The sequence below is a fragment of the Diceros bicornis genome, chromosome 13, assembly GCF_020826845.1.
Source record: "Diceros bicornis minor isolate mBicDic1 chromosome 13, mDicBic1.mat.cur, whole genome shotgun sequence".
Taxonomy (NCBI): Eukaryota; Metazoa; Chordata; class Mammalia; order Perissodactyla; family Rhinocerotidae; genus Diceros; species Diceros bicornis.
The window spans coordinates 31,430,649-31,451,683 of record NC_080752.1 but is presented as its reverse complement, the minus strand read 5'-3'; the positions used below and the strand labels follow the sequence as shown (position 1 = coordinate 31,451,683).

The 21,035-nt window shown below is 41.1% G+C and overlaps 1 protein-coding gene across 7 annotated transcripts in view; it reads right to left on the bottom strand.

Moving 5' to 3' along the window:
• Positions 1-21,035, bottom strand: part of VPS13D (vacuolar protein sorting 13 homolog D) — a 252,521-nt gene that overhangs the window by 91,055 nt on the left and 140,431 nt on the right. For all 7 annotated transcript variants that reach the window (XM_058552933.1, XM_058552934.1, XM_058552936.1 and 4 more), the window contains 6 exons: positions 20,597-20,776; positions 18,417-18,533; positions 17,445-17,594; positions 10,062-10,211; positions 9,037-9,133; positions 6,351-6,499 (listed from right to left, as the gene is read on the bottom strand). In XM_058552933.1, the coding sequence (XP_058408916.1) occupies positions 6,351-6,499; positions 9,037-9,133; positions 10,062-10,211; positions 17,445-17,594; positions 18,417-18,533; positions 20,597-20,776 (843 nt within the window). The remainder of the gene's footprint in view (positions 1-6,350; positions 6,500-9,036; positions 9,134-10,061; positions 10,212-17,444; positions 17,595-18,416; positions 18,534-20,596; positions 20,777-21,035) is intronic.

Here is a 21,035-nt window from a genome sequence, read left to right as displayed (position 1 = left end):
GAAATTGTCGCCTGCCTCAAGAAATAAAGCGGCTCAGACTACTGGGGTCTCTTTTCTGCCTGTCCCTTCTCTGTAAGATATCAGCCCCTCAATTACTAGCTCTCCAAGCAGCAATGAAATCTAACTTTTGCTTTGCCAGTCTTGTGAGACTGCCAAAAGCCATACTCGAATTCTCTACCTTTTGGTGGCTGTTTTCTGCTTGACTTCTCTACTTTTCTCCCCACACCACTTACAAATTAGAAATGTCTCCAGAATTAAAGCAGAGTAAATGCTGGGCTCCCCTTATTGAGTTTCCCTCCTCTCATAAATCTTGGACCCTCAAGTCCTGACTGTCTTGATAGCTTTCTAGTATCTTCAAACAGACTTTTGAGGTTTTTCCCTATCTAGCTTTTCTTGTAGTTCTCAGCTGGTTTAGGTCTGCTATAAGCCATTAAGGATTTCTGGATATGGTCTATTTTTCTATTATATTTTCATTTATCATGATTGATATTTCAAGAATTTTAGAGAGCATGCCAAACACTCTTCTTTTTTGAATGTGAAAACACTTTTTCATGCTAATAATATTAGTTAATCTCTGATCCACTTGGAATTTATCCTTATGTAGAGTGTGAATAATAAATCTAATTTTATATTTTTTCATATGGCTATCTAGTTAGTCTAATAGCACTTATTAAAACATCTATATATTTCCCACTGAATTAAAATGACTTTATATTAAAACCTCATGTGAAATTTAATAGACTTTCAATTTTATTTTCTCACTTATTTTTTAACCTTTTAGCATGTATTTTCAGAGGCTGCCTTAAATTCTTTTGGAACAAGAGTATGTTTAATTAAAACAAAATCATATAATTGAAGAAAACATAGATGAAACTTTCTAAAACTAGACAGTGGGGAAACTTTTTTGTGACTCAAACATCAAATCCAAAAAGGCAAAAAAGACTGATAAATTTGACAACATAAAAATAAAAAGCCTTGTATGATTAAAAAAAGGTACACACACAAAAAGCAAAGTAAAAAGACAAATGGAAAACTGAAGAAAAAATACTTGCAACTTATATCAAAGACAAAATTTACATAAAGAGCTTCTAAAGTTAGAGGAGATAAAAGACCAATAATGGGATTTAAAAAATGGACAAGTGATATGACCAGATAGTTTAGTTTACAGAGAAAAACAGAGCCCTTAAACATATGAGTTAGGAGAAGAAGGAGCAGATGAAAGAAAACCATGGAAAAGACAGAGAAGAAACAAATGGAAGAGTGAGAGGAGAACAGAAAGGACAGACGGTCAAGAGCAGGGAGGCCAGCAACAGCAACCACGGCCGAGGACCCCACGGAGAGGTGGACAGAACAAAGGTCACTGGTGGGGCCCGCCCGGTGGCGTAGCTGCAGCGGCCCAGCGTTCGGATCCCCGGTGCGCACTGACGCACTGCTTGTCAGGCCACGCTGTGGCGGCAGTGTCCCACATAAAGTGGAGGAAGATGGGCACGGATACTAGCCCAGGGTCGGTCTTCCTCAGCAAAAAGAGGAGGATTGCCACGGATGTTAGCCCAGGGCCAATCTTCCTCACAAAATAAATAAATAAATAAATAAGAATTAAAACAAAAACAAAAACAAAAACAACCAGCTTAAAAAAAAAAAAAAAGAAAAAAGGTCACTGGATTTGGTGCCTTGCAAAGTCACTAGTAACCTCTTACCAAATAACTGCAGAACAAAATATTTTAGAGATTAAGAGCATCCTCAGGTTAATTCAACTTGACAAGCTCAATTCAGCCTAACACTCTCTTTTTTTTAAATAAAACTGAAGAGATGCTAAGTGGATGCTATGCCTAAACTCATACAGCTAGTTATCAGTAGATCTTAGACTTGAACGCGCTCATTTTCACACAGTAACTATCTATTAGGTGGAAAAGCATGAAGACCAGAATGGAGGATTGTATTATTTCTCCTGAAAGACTTCTGCTATTCTTGCATGCATGCCTCACCCACCCACGTGGCGAGTGATGATGAAGTAAGCAGGCATTATTTTCCTCTTTTCACTGAGAGAGAAACTGAGGCCCAGTAGGTTTAACTGCTTTGCTTAGAGCCACACGATAAATACACTAGGAAAGCCAGGAACTGACATCAGTTCAGCAGTTTGTTTTGTCAGGACGACCCTGAGCGTTACTTTCTTCTCAGAGAAGAGGATATGAGATCAAAACAGCTTAAGGGAAAAAGCCTTTTACCCCTACTTCCTCATTGCAACCAAACCCTGAACAAGAGGAACCATGCATAGTAGCAAAGACTTTGAATCCTCTAGCAAGTTGTCAAAACCCTCACGAGAGACACTATCCCCTCTCTGAATGGCTAATGTGCTTTGTCAGAACCAAGGAAGTAATCTGCCTTCAGTAAAAATTATCTTGACCTGGTCATTTACTGCTCTGGGTCTCCCACATTTGAAAAAGCTGAAACAGCCTATTGGTCTGAATTATTCTGCCACCTTCAGGCTGTTCTGTTCAGTCAGAGTAGAAGAGAGGAGCAGCAAAGAGCCAGACACGGCTTTTTCTTATAGTAACTAAATGACTAATCAAACACAGTAGTATACAAAGTTGATGCTTATTTACTCAAGTAGCAGAGTTTCCTGTTATAAAATGGATTCTGGAGAAAGCAATCTGTACTCATAAGTTCCTAATAAAAGTAGGAAACTGTCTACTCCTACCTCCCCCAGACAGAAGCTGCTGCAGTCTTCCAGAAACTTCACAGAGTTCAGGAAGAAATACCTGTCCATATGCCATAAGGTCTCAGTTCACAAGCTAGTCCCTGGGCCGTGTTCTTTCCTTTCTTAGTTTATCCTGCACTAAACAAAACTGTCTGGAATTCATTCTTTAAAGGTTTATTTATGGTACATAGAGACTGTTTATGTGAAGCAGGGTATTTGCCCATTTCCCTCTTGGGACAGCGTTTAAAACTACAGGGATATTTCCCTCTCTGGCACTTTCTGAAATACAATTAACAATACTGGATCTTTTTTCCTTTTAACAAATCTGGTTTTTATTTAGGGAGGGGAGGAAAAAAGTAAAGGGTCTGAAGTTTCCCAACAAATTATTTCAAGCCTTTGAGAAGACAGTTTTAGGCTTTTTAAATAGTGTCTTTGTTTGAAATTCCCCCTTACCCCCACCCTCTTGCTCTCTGACCATTAAAATGTGGGTTTTCTTCCAAACTAGATTGCTCAATTAAAGCCCTTCTTTTGTAATATCCCAATGCTCTAATGGGAAAAGGACTGCTGTAGGCCACCTCGTGAAACCTTTTAAAGGCTCCTGGCCTCCTCTGATCTTTAAAAAAACCAAAAGAACATATAAACTACCTGGCATTTTCGATGTTCCTCTGCTACTCTCTAACATGCAAACTTGGGAGGATAATGGAGAGGATGGGGGAGGGGAGCAAGGCTGTGCTTTCGTCTCCACATTTGTGACGTGGAACCATTATCTCCCCCTTCTTCCATCACCCAGTGAGGAAACCAATTGAGACAGCAGATGTGAAGCTGCTCTGAGTCCTTCTGAACAGACACTCTCTCTGGCAATAATGTACCCTCAGTGTAAACCTGAAGAGACTTCGCTCTGAGATTTCTGACAGCCTCACTTCTGGCCTAGAGTCAAGGGAATCGAGACAATTATTCCTTCAATACCAAAGACATGGTTACCTTTTAGTCAGACTCTTGTGATTCCTGCTCCAGGATAGGACTCCATCTCCTAAGCACATACTTTTAGCCATTACACATTCATCTCAAAGAGCACATTGCTCTTCCTAAGAGCTACTAATAAAGGGATATTACTCTGTTAGAAAACTCTTTGAATAAATGATATTATTTTATAAGTCCCAGACTCCACTAGGAGAACTCAAGACACAGTAAAACGGTGACTTCCACAAGCTGAGAATTTAACTCTTAAGTCCCAATTCCCAGTACCATGCTTGAAACATTAACGTACCCCACTCAAGGTGCTCCCCAACCCACACCTCATAACGTGGCTGCTCCACTGAATTTGTTTAATAAGCATTTGAAAAATGCCTCGAAAACGTTCCTTCAATATAGTGCCAAATGAAACATTTAACTTAAACGATTTCCAGTTTATTGTATGCGAGCATACACGCAAGCATCAATGCCAAAGAAGTGAGGGGCTGGGGCTACTTCTACTGTAGGAAATCATACACATTTGTCAGTCTGGGGGAAGCTTTTCTGCTGGGAGCCATTTGAAAGGAACAGTTAGGTGTCTGTGTTTCTTAGTAAGATGATTTAAAAAACAAGAAGTCCTTAACTCGCAGGAAATGCTTAACATTGGTTTGTTGGGTGAGTGCCAAGTGTTCTGGGGAATATATATACTTTATCAAACAAACCCATTCCAAAGGGTCACAAGAGTCAAGTGGATACTTGTGGATATTAGCAAGATAGTGGTTTTCCCATGGTTTTCCCCCCACTCCCATGGTAATTATAAGTATCTACAGTCTCCTGGGAAACATGAAATTAAAGCAAATTAAGCAGACAGGACAGCCTGTCGAGAAGGGCACGCCGCACTGTTCTCAGGAAGGCTGCAGGAGCAATTACTGCTCCCCTCGTCCTGACCAGCACCCCCAACTGCTCATCCCCGGTTTGCCGCCTTAATGAAGCAGTCACCCTTGCCCTATCCTTATCCAAATACACATGCTGACCAGACTACTGTCTCATTACCTACAAGTCTATTTTAGAACCTGTGAGTTGGCAACCCGTGGGCCACATGAGGCCCACACATGTGTTTTGTTAGGCCCACAAGGTTTAAAAAAAAAAACGAAAAACTCAAATTGGTTGCCAATGTTTAAAAACCAGGAGATTCCACATAAAAATCCAGATTTCCGGCTTCACTTAAAAAATCTGAAGATCTGGCAACACTGGGTTGACATTCACCCGAGACAACAATTGGCTGGAGCTGAGCTGCGGCTGCCCCCTTCAGATGAAGTGTGCACACTCCACGTGCCACGGTCCCCGCTGCACTGCTTCACTTACTTGCATTGCTAGCACAGTCTCTGCAGGAATCTGAATTTGTGACTCCAGGTTTATTACTTATTTGTTCATGTCTCTAGCTATTCCTGTTCAGAAAGAGAGACCATCTTGCAGCATCTTAAAGGAGGCAGCATGGGGCAGTGGAAAAGCCTTAGACTGGTGGTTAGTGGAATATGGGTGCCTTGATAACTATCTTCAAGTGCATCAGAGGAAAGAACCAGAAGCAATTGGTGCAACCTGTAGGGAGGCAGACTTAGACTCAACCTAAGGAAAGACTTCCCAACAATCACCTGGGTTCTGTTCCTGCTCCTATCACTACCTATCTACACAGGCTTAAGTGACAAAACACCCTGAACTCCAATATCCTCGTTCATGGAGCAAGGGGATCATTGAGAACTCTTACAGCTCTAAAATTCTCTGATTCCTTATGTGCTAGGGGGCAGCATAGTATAGGGGAAAAATATATTGCAGACTTTCGAGTCAGATAGGCTAGGATACGAATCCCAGCTCCAGCCCCTACATAAAAATTATGTTACTGTAGAAAGTGAAGATGGCATTCAGACTGTATCTGTCGAGTGCATATCAAGATGACCGGCAACATCTGCAGTCTGGAGTGTTACATCTAGACATGGTGGTGGGAGAGGTCACATCTCAGTGGGTAGGCGGCCGAGTCTTCCTTGAAGGTGGTAGACATTTCTACTGTCAACCATTCAAGAAAAGGATACTAGGAGAGGAGGAGAGAACTAGGAGGGCAGGAAGGTCTTGGGCACAAAAGGAAGACACTGTCTTGGTTGTAGCTCTTCTCTTGAGTCTGAGAGCAGCCCTATGAAAGGAGGCTTTTACCATACTGAGATAGGCCAAGAGCTGAGCAGAGGGCAGGTGGGTTTCATGTAATTCTCTGTGTTTACTCTTTTGTTACTCTGTAATCTTTAGCAAAGTCATACTTAAACATTAAAAGCAAGCAAGCAAGAAATATATATACATATATGAGTCAATAAAACTTCTAAAGATGGAAACTTGAAAAAATATCTGCTACAAAAGATAATGTGGGACAGAAAAAGCAAATAGTAAACATTCTTATTCTTTTCCAAGGAAAAGTCATTTCTTAAAACTGATCTAGAGGGCTGGCCCCGTGGCTTAGCGGTTGAGTGCACGCGCTCCGCTGCTGGAGGCCCGGGTTCGGATCCCGGGCGCGCACCGACGCACCGCTTCTCCGGCCATGCTGGGGCCGCGTCCCACATGCAGCAGCTAGAAGGATGTGTAGCTATGACATGCAACTATCTACTGGGGCTTTGGGTGGAAAAAAAAAAAAAAAAAACTGATCTAGATATCAACTCACCTTAAGATCCAATGGTAGCTTATTGGAGGTGAACACACTTAGCTTGATCTGGGGAATGCTGATTTTGAGATTTTCAAAGTAGTATCGAATCGGTGTTCCACCTTGCTCAGCTGTCTTTTCATGGAGGTTTTCATCATATTTTTCCACCTCTGGTACAAAGATAGAATCGTTTTTTAAAAAAATGAATCTCCTCAAGTCTCATCATTCAAATACTTGCATTAACATTGAAAAAAATATATAGAAAAATGTTAACATCTATCTCCCTAGATTTAGTTTTTCAGGGCTCAGGAATATGTACAGTATCCTGATGCCGTTTCTTTGTAAAAGCAGATCTGTTTCATGTTGTTAAACAGAAAAGTACAATAGTTTAATCTTTTGATTCGCGACTCTACACCGTCTGGCAGATATCATCTTTGGAAAAAATAATCCAGGTGGGAAAGCCAAAGGTCATGGATGTGTTTGCTGGCAATGAGTTTTCTAGAAACTGTGTTGTTGTGTTATTATTATAAATGACCCAGATTATCTGAATTCATTTCATAAGATGATATCCAAATAAGTACTTGGAGTGTAGTTTAACTGATAATGAACAACATAATGAACAACATGACCAATTAAATAATGAATATGAATGAAACATAATGCCTTAAAAAGAAACAGGCTGCAGGCTATAAAGAACTGACATCACAAGAAGCACTCTCTCTCCCAAATGGTGGACATCTCTTTAAAGAGCATAGCTGAGATGGATTTTTTTTTTTTTTTCCTGAGGAAGATCAGCCCTGAGCTAACATCCGTTGCCAATCCTCCTCTTTTTGCTGAGGAAGACTGGCCCCGGGCTAACATCCGTGTCCATCTTCCTCCACTCTATGTGGGATGCTGCCACAGCACGGCTTGACAAGCGGTACGTCGGTGCGCGCCCAGGATCTGAACCCGGGCAGCCAGCAGTGGAGCGTGCACACTTAACCGCTACGCCACGCGACAGGCCCCGAGATAGACGTTTTACTTGTTATATCTCATGAAGTAAAAGGATTAATATGGGCTAAAACACAGCAAGGCGCTCTTTACACTTGATGCTGTATCTACACCCATTTGGGCAGCTTATCTTCACGTGGCTTCATGTGCCTTTGAAATAAAACAAAGAGATTGTATGCATCTAATAATCAAACAAATTTATACTGTAAACTATTATCAGTTCTATTTATAGAAGAAAAGGGAATAGCGTAAAAAAAATGATATTACGACAGAAACCTGCTTATCTATATTCAGGGAACAGAAATAGCTGTAGAAAGCTGAGGAGATGCTCCAATGATAGGCAGGCAAGACTTACAAAAGTCTAAATCTACTATACAATGCTTAAGGAGAAATTTATTTAGAGCAACTTACAAGAAAAGCATGTCCAATCAAATTTAAAGTAAAACTTCCCAGGAAGGTACCAAAAGAGAACAGATACCTGGCAGGCAGGCTCTCAAGTGGCTGTCTGAATACAAACACACACTGGTGTTCCAACCCCAAGTGGAAAACACAGCAATTAGATTGACAGGATCTTGCTTTTTTTTTTTTTTTTTGTGAGGAGATCAGCCCTGTGCTAACATCCGCCAATCCTCTTTTTTTGCTGAGGAAGACGGCCCTGGGCTAACATCTGTGCCCATCTTCCTCCACTTTATATGGGACGCCGCCACAGCATGGCTTGCCAAGCAGTGTGTCGGTGCGCGCCCGGGATCCGAACCAGGGAACCCCGGGCCGCCGCAGCGGAGCACGCGCACTTAACCGCTTGCGCCACCGGGCCGGCCCGACAGGATCTTGCTTTTGATCCCAAATACACTTAAAGCTTAAATTCTAAGTCTGGGATAAAAATACCAAAAAGATTTTTCCTGCATTGTATTTATGTATGTACATACGTACACATGTCCCCAGTGATTTTTTTTTCTCTAGCCAACATGGGCAGATAAACATGCAAGTCTCTATCTTATCATTTCTTCAGGCAATACTTAGTTTAGGCTTCAAAAGACTAAGCATTACTGACTTCTTTCTAAGCTGTATATACAGTCTTGCAAAGGCCACGATGAGGAATCTAAAATAAAGAGACAATCGCTAAATTATTTCTGTAGCACTGCTGGAAAATTTAGGTTTTTCAATAGCTTATCTTACTCCCCTCTCCAAAGAGGAGTAAACTAACTAGAAACCTCTTAATTACATTAAGGCACAAGGGTATGGATGTAAAAAGTTAAGCAGTTGAGGCTAGCCTATTTGTTTCCCTCAACTAAACCAAAGGAACTGCCAAAAGGATTTCTGATTCTTGGCCCTGAGTCTGTTTAACAAACAAAGGTTAGGAAACAAAGTAGTTTGCTAAATGACTAACATCTTTTCTGTTGTCCTAGAACACATGAGTCAAAAACCGCAAAAGAAAGAGGAATAGTATGCTGCTTCCCAAAGGCTTACCACTGGGTACTCCAGGACACGAGAAGACCCTCCGAGCAGCTACCTATGCACACGGATATACCTCGATTTCTGCCAATAAGCAATACTTTGAAACAGGACAAATGAACAGAAACCTTAGCTTCCTAGCTCAGGCTGTGAAGTGGAAAGGGAGCTCACTGGGCTTCCAGAAGCTACCTATTTTCACAAGCAGACTAAAAGATGCCATCCTTGGACCAATTTCTAGATAGAAACTTAGAACATTCAACATTACCTGATTCTGCTTGATCGTAGCCAAAGAAACTTAGCAGCTTGAGGAGCAGTTTCTCTTCAATTTGCACTGTGAATCTCTGAGCTGTAATCATCAGATGCTAGAGATAAAGAAATTCTGATTTACAGGGTGAACACCAGAAAGAACTTTCATCTGTGCTATTAAGAAGGCCCCAATGATGTGACATGGTTTCTTTACTCTTGTGATTTTATAATCACATGCCAAATTATTTCTGGCTCGCCTCTGTCTACATTGTTATAATTAACCAAAAATTCCAGAAGATGTTTAGCAGACAATTCACCATCCTATTGTTTGGTTCCCATGGCATCTGTGTCTCATTAGTCTGGATTTCAGATGCAGTGTGGTGGATGAACTTTATGGTACTGAGCTCACATGGATGGCAGCTCGTTTAAGGAGCATCAGGACTGGGCTTGCTGATTTGTGGGCCACATGCAGGCTTGGCCCCATCAGCACTGGTGACAAAGGACCAGAAATATGGGAGGCAACTGCTTAGTCGGCTCCTGCTTTTCTAGAATTTGCAGCTGTAATAGCTAGCTTGTACATGGAGACTTCTCCAGGAAAGAAAGTTGATCACTTTTGAACGACTGCTTTTAGTAAGCAGTGTGGCAGCTTACATAGGAGGATGTCTGTCCCAAGGTTAGACCCTCCCACCTCTTTTCTAATAGTCTCTGCATTGCTCTATTTCAGTAAATATATCTGGATCATGCCCGGTCCTGATCAATCTGGAAGATGCTCTACTTTCCTACAGAGACTTCACTCTTATGAATACAGACTCTGGTCCCAATGGATTCCGTACTATCACCTGCAAGGTCATCAAAAACACAACTGAGAATATAAAGTGCCAAGAGGAGTCCCTGTCAGTTCCTCTACACAATTTACTACCTCACTTGTGCCTTCACCCCATGGGACTATCTCCCTCTGCACCCTGCACTGCTGCTCTGAGAGAACAAATCGACCTTCTGGCAAGGTGTCAACCCCCCCAGTCTCCCCCCCGAGCCCAAGCCCACCTTGTAGATGTTGGTCAGTGCACTCTTACTGGGGAACTTCACCGCATTCACTTGCACGGCAGGGCCTGTCTCGATGACCTCGTTCTCATTGCTCAGGGGAGTCACATAGAGCATGAAGGGCTGAGTGGTACCAATGAGCTGATTGTCCACCTAGGACATCAAAAAGCAGCAAAACAAAAACAAAAACAGACAAGCTGCTCAGTTTTCATTTTTACCTTCTAGTGAGGTCCCAATAATATGCAGGTCACTCAGAAAGTGCCCTTGCTATTTTATTCTATCTCAACAGCAGCTGGAAAAATATATTCTTAGCGAAGACCAGCAATAATAGTAGTAGTAGTAATAATAACAGAAGCTGGACTTTATTTGGTAGGTACTATGTGCCAAGCACCACACTAGTCACCTCATATGCATTATCCTGAGTCACATGATACCCCTGATGTCCGAGTCATTAAACTAAGGGCTCCGCTGTGATCCTCACCACAACCTCTTGAGGACGAGGAGTCCTTATGTCGCAGATGATGAAGCTGGGGAGAGAGGCCCTTGCATAAGGCCCTTGCATCACAGCTAGTCAGTGACAGAAGTAGAACTCAAATCCAAGTCTGTCTGACCCCAAAGCTAAACGCTCTTAAACACTATGTGATCGATGCTTCTCTCACTCCAAATTCCTTGAAGTAAGACGATTAAAACTAGACAATCAGTAGTAAATGGCTACCAAATGGGCAGAGCTGCCTGTCGTAAAGTCAAGTCCCTTCTAGGAATGAAACGATGACTTCAGTGGCATTAGGAAATGCTCACCCAGCCCCTATCAGCACCATAACTGAGAACACACTGTTTACATTCAGATAAGTTTATGAAAGTCAGGAGGCTCACTACAGGAAGCGCCATCTTCATTTTCCGTTTTATACCAAAGGTCCACACTAGGAAGAGGAAGGAGGAGAGAACATCTGTTGGGAACCCTAAGTGTACCTTCTACACATCACCTAACATATCCCTTACTACACCCCTAAAGGCTAAGTATTATTCCTCCCCATTTTACAAACAAGTAAACAGAAGCTTAGAGAGGCTAAATTGGTTGCCCACATTCACAGCCAGTAAGTGGAAGAGTTGGGATTCAAATGCAGATATTTCTGGCACGAAACCCTTTGAGTTTTCTATTACATCACACAGGTTTCTACAGAGCCATTTTGCATAATCACTGCTGACTTTCCTTCTGTTGCCCTCAAAGCGCAGGGATAAGGGCGAGAGACGTGGAGCACTTTTTCCTACTTCCATTCTTGCCCAGACAATGTACTCTCTATACAGCAGCCAAAGTGATCTTTCAAAAATACGAATTGGGTCATGTCCCTCCTTCCTTGACATCCTTCAGTAGCTTCCTCTTCTCTTAGGATAAAACCAAACTTCTCACCACAGTCCACAGGGCCTGCATGATCTAGATACGGCCTACTTTTCCAGCCTCACCACACACCACTCTCCTCCAGGCTCGCTATGACCCACACATGAGCCTCTCGATTGTTCTCAAATGTGGGCAACTCTCTCCTCTCCCAGAGTCCATGGATTCTCCGGGAACGGTTTTTCCCCTAGTACCCTCCTCTATGGTTGGCTCCTTCTCCTCCTTCACGTTCAGCTCAGCTCTCTTCCTCAGGAAGATCTTCCCAGGCCACTTGATCTAAAGTAGCATCACCCCTCTTCATTCTTCCACAGCAATTATCACAGGCTCTAACCACTTATATGCTTGCGTGCTCATTTATTGGCTGACTTTTCCTAGGCTGTTAGCTCAAAGAGAGCAGAAACCTCATCTTCTGAGTCATGGTTTTATCTCCAGAGCCTAGTGCCATGCCGGGCACACAGCTGATGCTCAGTAAGAATTTACTGAGTGAATGAATCACCCGTCATATCCAACAGATGAAATGACAATAAGGTCTCACCTTATTCTGACCTCTTCTTTCTTCTTTCCCCAAACACATTTGACACAAGGTGAACTAAATGAGACTTACTAATTCTGGCTTTATTCTCCCAATTAGATTACATACTCCCTAAGGATACAACTATATTTTCTATTTTTTAAAATTCTTTCTTATAGCACTGTAACCATGGTAAACTCTCAAATCTGTCTATTTTCTATGATTTATAGCACACATTAAATCAAGAGGTATTACAGTGAAAAGTTTTTTTAAATTAAAGTAAAAAGTTAATGAAATCAATGAATAGTAATTGGATCCTCTCTGTAAGGTCAAAAAAGACAAAGAAATATAGGTACAAGATAGTAACCTATCAGTCCTCAAACAAATGGGATGTGATTAACTCTTTGCTATTTATGATATATGATAAAAGAAAAAATTCTTCTGAAAAGGGGTTTTGGCATGGAAGGAAGTGCACGAGGTGAAAGGGAGTGAAAGGAGCCCCGGCCAGGAGAACACACCGTATACTCTCAGGAGGAACTGTCCATTTGGAGAAGGAACCACAGTCTAGTCTGGATCCTTCTTTTGGAAGTGTTCACAGGAACTGGTTTTCTAGACATTTCAATATTGGTGGAGGTTGGAGAGAAGAAGGGTTCCAAGTATGATGTTACAAAGAGAGGAGCTGTCTTGACAGCATGACAACACAACTCTGGCAAAAACTGTCAAAATTAACTTTATTAGAACTCGGAAAGTTAATCAAAGGCTTGCAACAACCCAGGGACGATTTATTTGAGAAAATTAGCTGAAGCTCAGCAAGAACAGCGAGCTCTGGGGCATTTTCACTTGTCCTATTCCCACTCCCTCTCCCCAGCTCCACAGTAGCCTCAAAAACCAACAGCCCTGCAACCCGGGTGACAACAGAGCAGCCTGACAGCCAGTGGAAGGGCTGGAATGAGTCTGCAGTTCCCCCAGAAGCTCCATTCCCAGGGAACTGTCATTTTTTGGCTCATCTGGCACCTCTCCCTTTCCTAATATTGGTAATTTGTGTCTTCTCTTTTTTTCTCCTGAGCAGACATCATACAGGTTTATTAATTTTTTGATGTTCTCAAAGAACCAGCTTTTGATTTAATTCATTTTCTCTACTGTAGTTGCTGGTTTCTATCTCATTGATGTCTTTATTATTTCCTTTCTTTTGCTTATTTTGGGTTTAATTTTTTTTTCTTTTTTGAGTTAAAAAGATGACACCTGAGTTTACTGTTTTGAGAACTGTCTCCTTTTCTAATGAAAAATATTTAGTCCTATAAATTTCCCATTAGTACGGTTTTAGTGGCATTCCACAAATTCTGATATGTTTTCTTTCAGTTCAAAATACTTTGATTTCTGTTTTGATTTCTTCTTTGATCTATGGGTTATTTAGAAGTATATTATTTAGTTTTCAAATATTTGGGGGATTTTCCCAACTATCTTTCTGTTATTTCTACTTTAATTCCATTGTGGTCAGAGAACATACCGTGTGTGACTTGAATCCTTTGGCATTTGTTGAGAACTATTTTATGGTCCAGAATGTGGTCTATCTTGGAAATAGTTCATGTGCACTTGAGAAGAATGTGTTTTCTGCTGTTGCTCAGTAGAGTGCTCTATAAATGTCAACGAGGTATAGCTGGTTGATAGTGCTGTTCAAGTCTAGCATATCTTAGGTGATTTTTCTGCTTATTGGTTTTACCAGTTATTCAGAGAGTGGTATTAAAATCTTCTACTGTAATTGTGTATTTGTCCACTTCTTTCAGCGCTATCAGTTTTTGCTTCATATATTTTGAAGCTCTGTGATTAGTTTTATAAACGTTCAGGATTGTTATGTTCTCTTGATTACTTAACTTTTATCATTAGGAAATTACCTTCCTTATCCCCGCTTATATTCTTTGCTCTGTAACCTATGCCATCTGATATTAATCTAACCACTCCCACTTTCTCATGACTAGTGTTAGCTCAGTATATCTTTCTCCACTTTTGTCCTTTTAACCTAGTTGTGTCTTCATATTTAATGTGTGTTTCTTGTAGGCAGCATACAATTGGGTTTTGCTTTTTTATCTAATCTGATAATCTCTTTCTTTTAATTGGAGGTGTTTATAGCATTTACATTTAATTAATTGATACACATAGGTTTGAATGATTCTACTATCTTGCTATTTGTCCCACCTGTTCTTTTCCGCATTTTCCTCTTTTTCTGCCTTCTCTTGGATTAATCAAGTATTTTTTTTTTTTTTTTTTTTTTTTTTTTTGTGAGGAGATCAGCCCTGTGCTAACATCCGCCAATCCTCCTCTTTTTTTGCTGAGGAAGACGGCCCTGGGCTAACATCTGTGCCCATCTTCCTCCACTTTATATGGGACGCCGCCACAGCATGGCTTGCCAAGCAGTGCGTCGGTGCGCGCCCAGGATCTGAACCAGCGAACCCCGGGCCGCCGCAGCGGAGCGCGCGCACTTAACCGCTTGCGCCACCGGGCCAGCCCCTAATCAAGTATTTTTTATGATTCCATTTTATCTCCTTTGTTGGATCATGAGCTGTAACTCTATGTTACTTTGGTGCTTGCTTTAGGGTTTATAGTATTCATCTTTAACTTACCAGTCTACATTCAGATGACATCATACCACTTCACGTATAAGAAAATTATAGTACTATACTACCATTTCTCCCCTTCTAGACTTTATGCCATTGTCATGCATTTTACTCTAACATGACACAGTGTTATTATTTTTGTCTAAGTTGATTATCTCTTAAAGAGATTTAATAAGAAAATAATCTTATATACAGTCATGCACTGCATAATAATGTTTCGGTCAATGATGGACCACATATACAACAGTGGTCCCATAAGATTAGTACCATATAGCCCAGGTGTGTAGTGGGCTATACCATCTAGGTTTGTGTAAGTACATTCTATGATGTTCGCACAATGACGAAATCGCCTAACAATGCATTTCTCAGAACATATTCCCAATGTTAGGTGATACATGACTGCATTTACCCAAGCAGTTACCATTTCACGTGCTCTTCACTCTTGTGTAGATCCAGATTTCCTCTGGTACCATTTCCTTCTGCCTGGATGATGTCCTTAACAAATTTTTTAGTGCAGATCTGCTGGTGGTAAATTTTTGTAGCTCGTGAGTCTAAAAACACCTTTATTTTCCCTTGTTTTTGAAAGATGTATTTGCTAGGCATAGAATTCTAGGTTGAAGTTTTTTTTTTTTTCTTTTCAGTACTTTAAAGATGTTGCTTACTGTCTTCTCACTTGCATTGTTCCCAATGAGAAACGGGCCGTCATTCTCACCTTTGTTCTTTGCATGTAACATGTCTTTTTTAATCTGGATGCTTTATTACTACTTTTCAGTAATTTGATTATGACGTGCCTTGGTGTAGTTTCCTTCGCGTGTGTGGGTGTGTGTTTGGGTTCATGTCTGAGTTTCTTATATTTGTAGGTTTACAGTTTTCATTAAGTTTGGAAAATTTACGGCCAAAATTTCTTCAAATATTTCCTCTGTCTTCACCTTTAGGGACTCCAACTATCCGTATATTAGGTTGCTTGAAATTGTCCCATAAGTCATTGATGTTTCTTTGTTTTTTTTGGATTATGTTTTCTCTAGGTATTTCAATTTGGACAGTTTCTACTCCTATGTTTTCAAGTTTACTAATCTTTTTTTCTGCACTGTGTCATCTGCTGTTAATCCCATCCAGTGTATGTTTCATTTCACTTTAATCTCTATTAGTCTGATTTGAGTTTTTTATATCTTCCATGTCTCTACTTAACTTTTCAAACATCTAGAATACAGTTATAACAACAGCTTAAATGTTCTTCTATGGGCCGGCCCCGTGGCTTAGCGGTTAAGTGCATGCGCTCCGCTGCTGGCAGCCCGGGTTCGGATCCCGGGCGCGCACCAACGCACCACTTCTCCAGCCATGCTGAGGCCGCATCCCACATACAGCAACTAGAAGGATGCGCAGCTATGACCTACAACTATCTGCTAAGGGGAAAAAAAATAAATAAATGTTCTTCTATGAAAATTCTAACACCTGTGTTAGCTCTGGGTCAGTTTCAACTGATTACTCTCCTCATGAAATACTGTGTTTTCCTGCCCCTTTGCACACCTGGTAATTATTATTATTTTTTTTTTTGGTGAGGAAGCTTGGCCCTGAGCTAACCCCTGTTGCCAATCTTCCTCTTTTTGCTTGAAGAAGATTGGTCCTGAGCTAACATCTGAGCCAACCTTCCTCTATTTTATATGTGAGACACTGCCACAGCATGGCTTGATGAGTGGTATAGGTCCACACCCAGGATCCGAACCTGTGAACTCCAGGCCGCTGAAGCGGGGTGTGCTGAACTTAACCACTGTGCCACCAGGCCGGCCCCACTCCTGGTAATTTTCGATAGGATGCCAGATACTGTGAATTTTACTTTGTAGGGTGCTAGATATTTTCATATTCCATTAAATCCTGAGCTTTGTTCAGAGATACGGTTACCTTACTTGGAAACAGACTGGTCCTTTCAGACGTCCCTTTTATGATTTGTCAGGTAGGTCTGGAGCAGCGCTCAGCCTCGGTCTAATTACACCTCACCATGGGGGCAAGACTTTCTCGAGGACTCTTCCCAATGTCCCATACACTGTTGGTTCTTCCAGTCTGGCTAGGGTAAGCAGCACCATTCCCAGCCCTGGCTGAGCAGTAGGCGCTGTCCTCTGATCCTTTCGGATGGTTTGGATGGTACTTTCCCACACACATTACTGCTCCGTCCTCTGCTGAGTACTCGCTGGGCACCTCTGTGGATCTCTCGAGTCTTCCTTCTGTGCAGCTCTCTCCTCCCAGGTACACTGTCCTAGGAACTCCAGCTGCCTTGGTCTCTAGGATCTCAGTTCTGGGCTCTGTCTCAGTCTCTGCACCCGGTGCCAGGGCCTGGAAACTTTCTCAAGGTGGCAACCTGGGGCTACTGCAGGGCTCACCTCTTTTGTCCCCACCTCTTGGGAGTCACTGTCTTTTGCTGCCCGACGTCCAGTGGCTTGAACCTGTTATCTCCTTATTTGATCCGGATTTCGGGGTTTTTCACGTAGGAGAGTAAGTCTGGTCCCTGTTACTTGTCCAGTTCTCTTGTTTTTTCTACATATGATGAACTTCAATTCCTCTAAATGATGGTTAGATGATTTCCTGTTGTTTTTTCTACTGGCAAATGGGGGACCATAGGTTACCTTCCTCCATGCCACCTTGAGGAAGTTATCTAAGTTACTGATGGACTAGCTACTGTATTCAGAATTCTACTATACAGAAAACTTAGTGAGACAAATGTAGATAGAAACAACTATTTTCACAGAATGATATTTTGAAGGCCACAAGATATTTCCGCCAAAGCATTCAAGTTTTTAGAACACCAAACACTGGATCTGATGGGGTTTTGAGCAAGAACACAAGGAGATTAACAAGTTCTGAACATCCCCCCTTACCTGTACATCCTGTATGCTGAGTTCAAGCATATGACTGGTTGCCAGCTGTGTATAGTGCACATTGATTCCTGTGAGACTTGCAAAGACCAGTTCTTCTGGGACTTTGTTAATTAAGGACAACCCAATTCCACCTTCTAACTTCACAAGCACCTGAAAGGAAACCAAAACATGGCACACTGACAGATTAAAATAGAGCTCAAGGTAGCCAGGAGAGTACAAGGAAATAAATGGCTTTAAATGCCTCCATTCTTTACCTGTGGGCAGATGAAAACCACTTAGGAGAGTTGTATTATCCACGCTGATGGCTCAAATGCTATCGCCTCACTAGAAGACTTCCTCTCTAGGCTCACTCCCCAACCCAAGTAGAACTCCAGAGTGATACTGATGATACCTCTACTGGAGCACTGATGACATTCTGCATTTCCTTATAGGAATGCAATTGTTTGAGAATCTTTCTCCCTATTTGGGATGCAAGCTCTAAATAGGTTATTCACTGAACTTCCATAATATCCAACACAGTGCTTTATATATAGGAATCTGATTTTTTAAAAATCACTGAAAAAGTGTGTCTTTCATATTCATCTCATCTTCCTTTTCAAACTCTTCACTTTCTTCCCAATGCCCAAACAGGGAAAGGGGAAGGAAGATATCGGAGGTAACTGAGGCCAGGAAAAAAAATCTAGTTTGCTTATTCTCAACCTTAAGTCTTGCTTAAATTCAAACAGTTTAGCTTTCTTTATTGTCATCTTACTTTAGCAACATTTGATATTCTGATCCGACTTGAGCTGTCATTTCCATAAAATCTGCACACATTCATACTGTGAAAACATTAAACACTGTGAGGCAACATCTATATTTAAAATTCATACAGAGCAGAAAGAAAAGAGAAGGTCCAAACTGAGAAAACCACAGAGCAAAATTCTAAATAAATTTGATGATCAAAGAAATCAACTTATAATATTTAAAACTTACTTCTAATTCCTGCTCTGTATCTGGATTCTTTAATTTCTGCAACTCTTGTTCAGTAACAGGAAGTTCATCCACTTCATATGACGAACGGTCACTTTTCCGTTGGGAGAAATCTGTTATCTGAAGTCAAATGAAACACTGTACTTACTATGAGGGCTCATACTTCCCTAGCGAAACTCCTTCCATACCAATTGTGTAGGTCAAAAGTCACCACATGCTCAGTAATCCTATGGAAGTTAATGGTTTCCAAAGCACTGGTAAGGTAAGATTTATGTAATCATGAAGCAAACTTGGTCTTAAGTCTACATGGCAAATGCGAAGCTGTAGAACTTGAGAGCCTCGTACAATGGGGTTAGGCATCTACAGGTGATCCAGAATTACAGCTCAAGTGAAAAACATGCAAACCTCAGGATCACTGCATTCAATTTCTGCCTTATAAGAAGGATGCTTTTTAAAGAGGTATTGTGGGTTATGATGTGCTATCTCAGAGAGTTCACTGTTGCATGCCAACATCATTCCTTTGTCTTTAGCTCTCTAATTACACTATGACCCAGCAGATCCATATCTCCAGTACAGATCTCTCTTGAGCTTCAGACCCATATTTACACTGACTTCTGGACATCTTCACATAGCTATCATACACTTAACAAGTTCAAAACTTAACTTCTCATTTCCCCCAGAAGTCTGTTCTGTGTTCATCTCTTTTTTCTTGCTGGGAAAGATTCGCCCTGAGCTAACATCTTTGCCAATCTTCCCTCCCTGTTTTTTTTGTGCTCCCCAAAGCCCCAGCACAGAGTTGTATATTCTAGTTGTAGGTCTTTCTAGTTCTTCTATGTGAGCCACTGCCACAGCATGGCTACTGACAGACAAGTGGTGTGGTTCCGTGCTTGGAAACCGAACTTGAGCTGCCGAAGCAGAATGTACCAAACGTGAACCACTAGGCCATCAAGGCTGGCTCTCTGTGCTCATCTCTTAATGATGCAGATTATCATCCTCCTAGTTGCCCAAATCAGAATCGGGAAGGCCATTCCTGACTCCTTCCTCTCTCTCATCCCCATATTCATTCAATCATGAAATCTGACTGACTCTACCCCTAAATGAGCTGTCATTTCTATTCGTTTCTCTCCAAACTCTTCATGCCTACCCCCTGCGCTTTATTCTAAATCAGGTCACCATAATCTCTCATCTAGATTATTGCCAGAACCTCCTACAGGGTCTTTTTCTCTGTCTCCAGTTTTACTCCACTTCAATTCTCCACACTGCAGCCAGAGTGAGTGATCTAAAATAAATCTCTGATCATGTCATTTCCCGACTACTTGTTGCTATAGAAAAGCCACAGAATTTTAGCATGTATCAGGCTTTTAATGATCTGGCCCCTGCTTCTGTCTCAGGTCTTATTTCTTAACACACACTATGTGTCAGTGGGTCATTCTCTTTTATCTCCAGGCCTTCACTTATCAACTTCCCAAATACGATATAATTTACTTATTGTGTAAATTATTGCTTCTTGTTTGTCTACTCCACTAGAATGTAAGCTCCAAGAAGGCAGGGAATTTTGTCTGTTTGTTCACTAGTACATGCTCAGTACCTAGAACCATGCCTAGCTTTAATCAGTGCTCAATAAATAACTGTTAAGTGAGCACTGTCACGATTAGGGCACAGTCCCTCCACCTTTCCCTTTCTAGTTAGCTAACTCCTTTCAGCTAACCTTTAGATCTCAGTTTAAACATTACTTCTCTTAGGAAGCCCTTCCAGCCTCCAAACCTGAGAATACCAATCCTCTCTGTGTACTCCCCATAACACCTTCCATTCCTACTTTCGTAACACAACATTTTAATTGTCCAATTAGGGACCTCATGTATCTTCTTGGTGTTAATGTTATTAATACATCAATTATTTAAATTAACACATTAATATAATGATTTACAACACTGATAATATGTACTGCTCTTGGCATTATCTTCTTTAATTCTTATACTTTATTTTTCATATCATATTTTGCTTATATTTTAATTCTTATAACAACTTTTTGAGGTAGGTCTTATCCCTGTTTTATAAATGAGTACACCATATCCTCATGTCCAGCATAATTATTTCAATAAATATTTGTTGAATGACTAACCATTGCAGGGGGGGTGGGGAGTACACTGAGATTCATGCCAGTTCTTATGATAAATTATCACCTGGAGTGCTCTAGTTGGTCCATCTGGGATGACTCTGATGGATAATATTCCAGAACCAGGCCTCATTTTTTGGTCAATAAATTGTTGTTCAGGTGGAACTGGCCCCAAAAGCTCCATGGAAGTGTCAGGACCAAGAACAACTTCAGCTCCATCAAACAAACCAGAAAGCCCTCCTTTGGCCTAAAAGACAGAGTAAAGATGTATAAGAAAAGGCAAAGGCAAAAGCATTGACTTTGACAATTTAACATGTCATTTGAAACAAGTTACCAAATTTAAATTCTCTTTTGGAGGGTGATGGTCAATGTACAGCAAAGTATTTACTATTTTTGCACCGTTAGAGATGATGAAAAACAGTAGGATTACTTGGGCAAGATGGAAATTACGTTATATGAATTTAGGGAACTATGAGTAAGATAACTCCATGAACAGAGTGTATTCG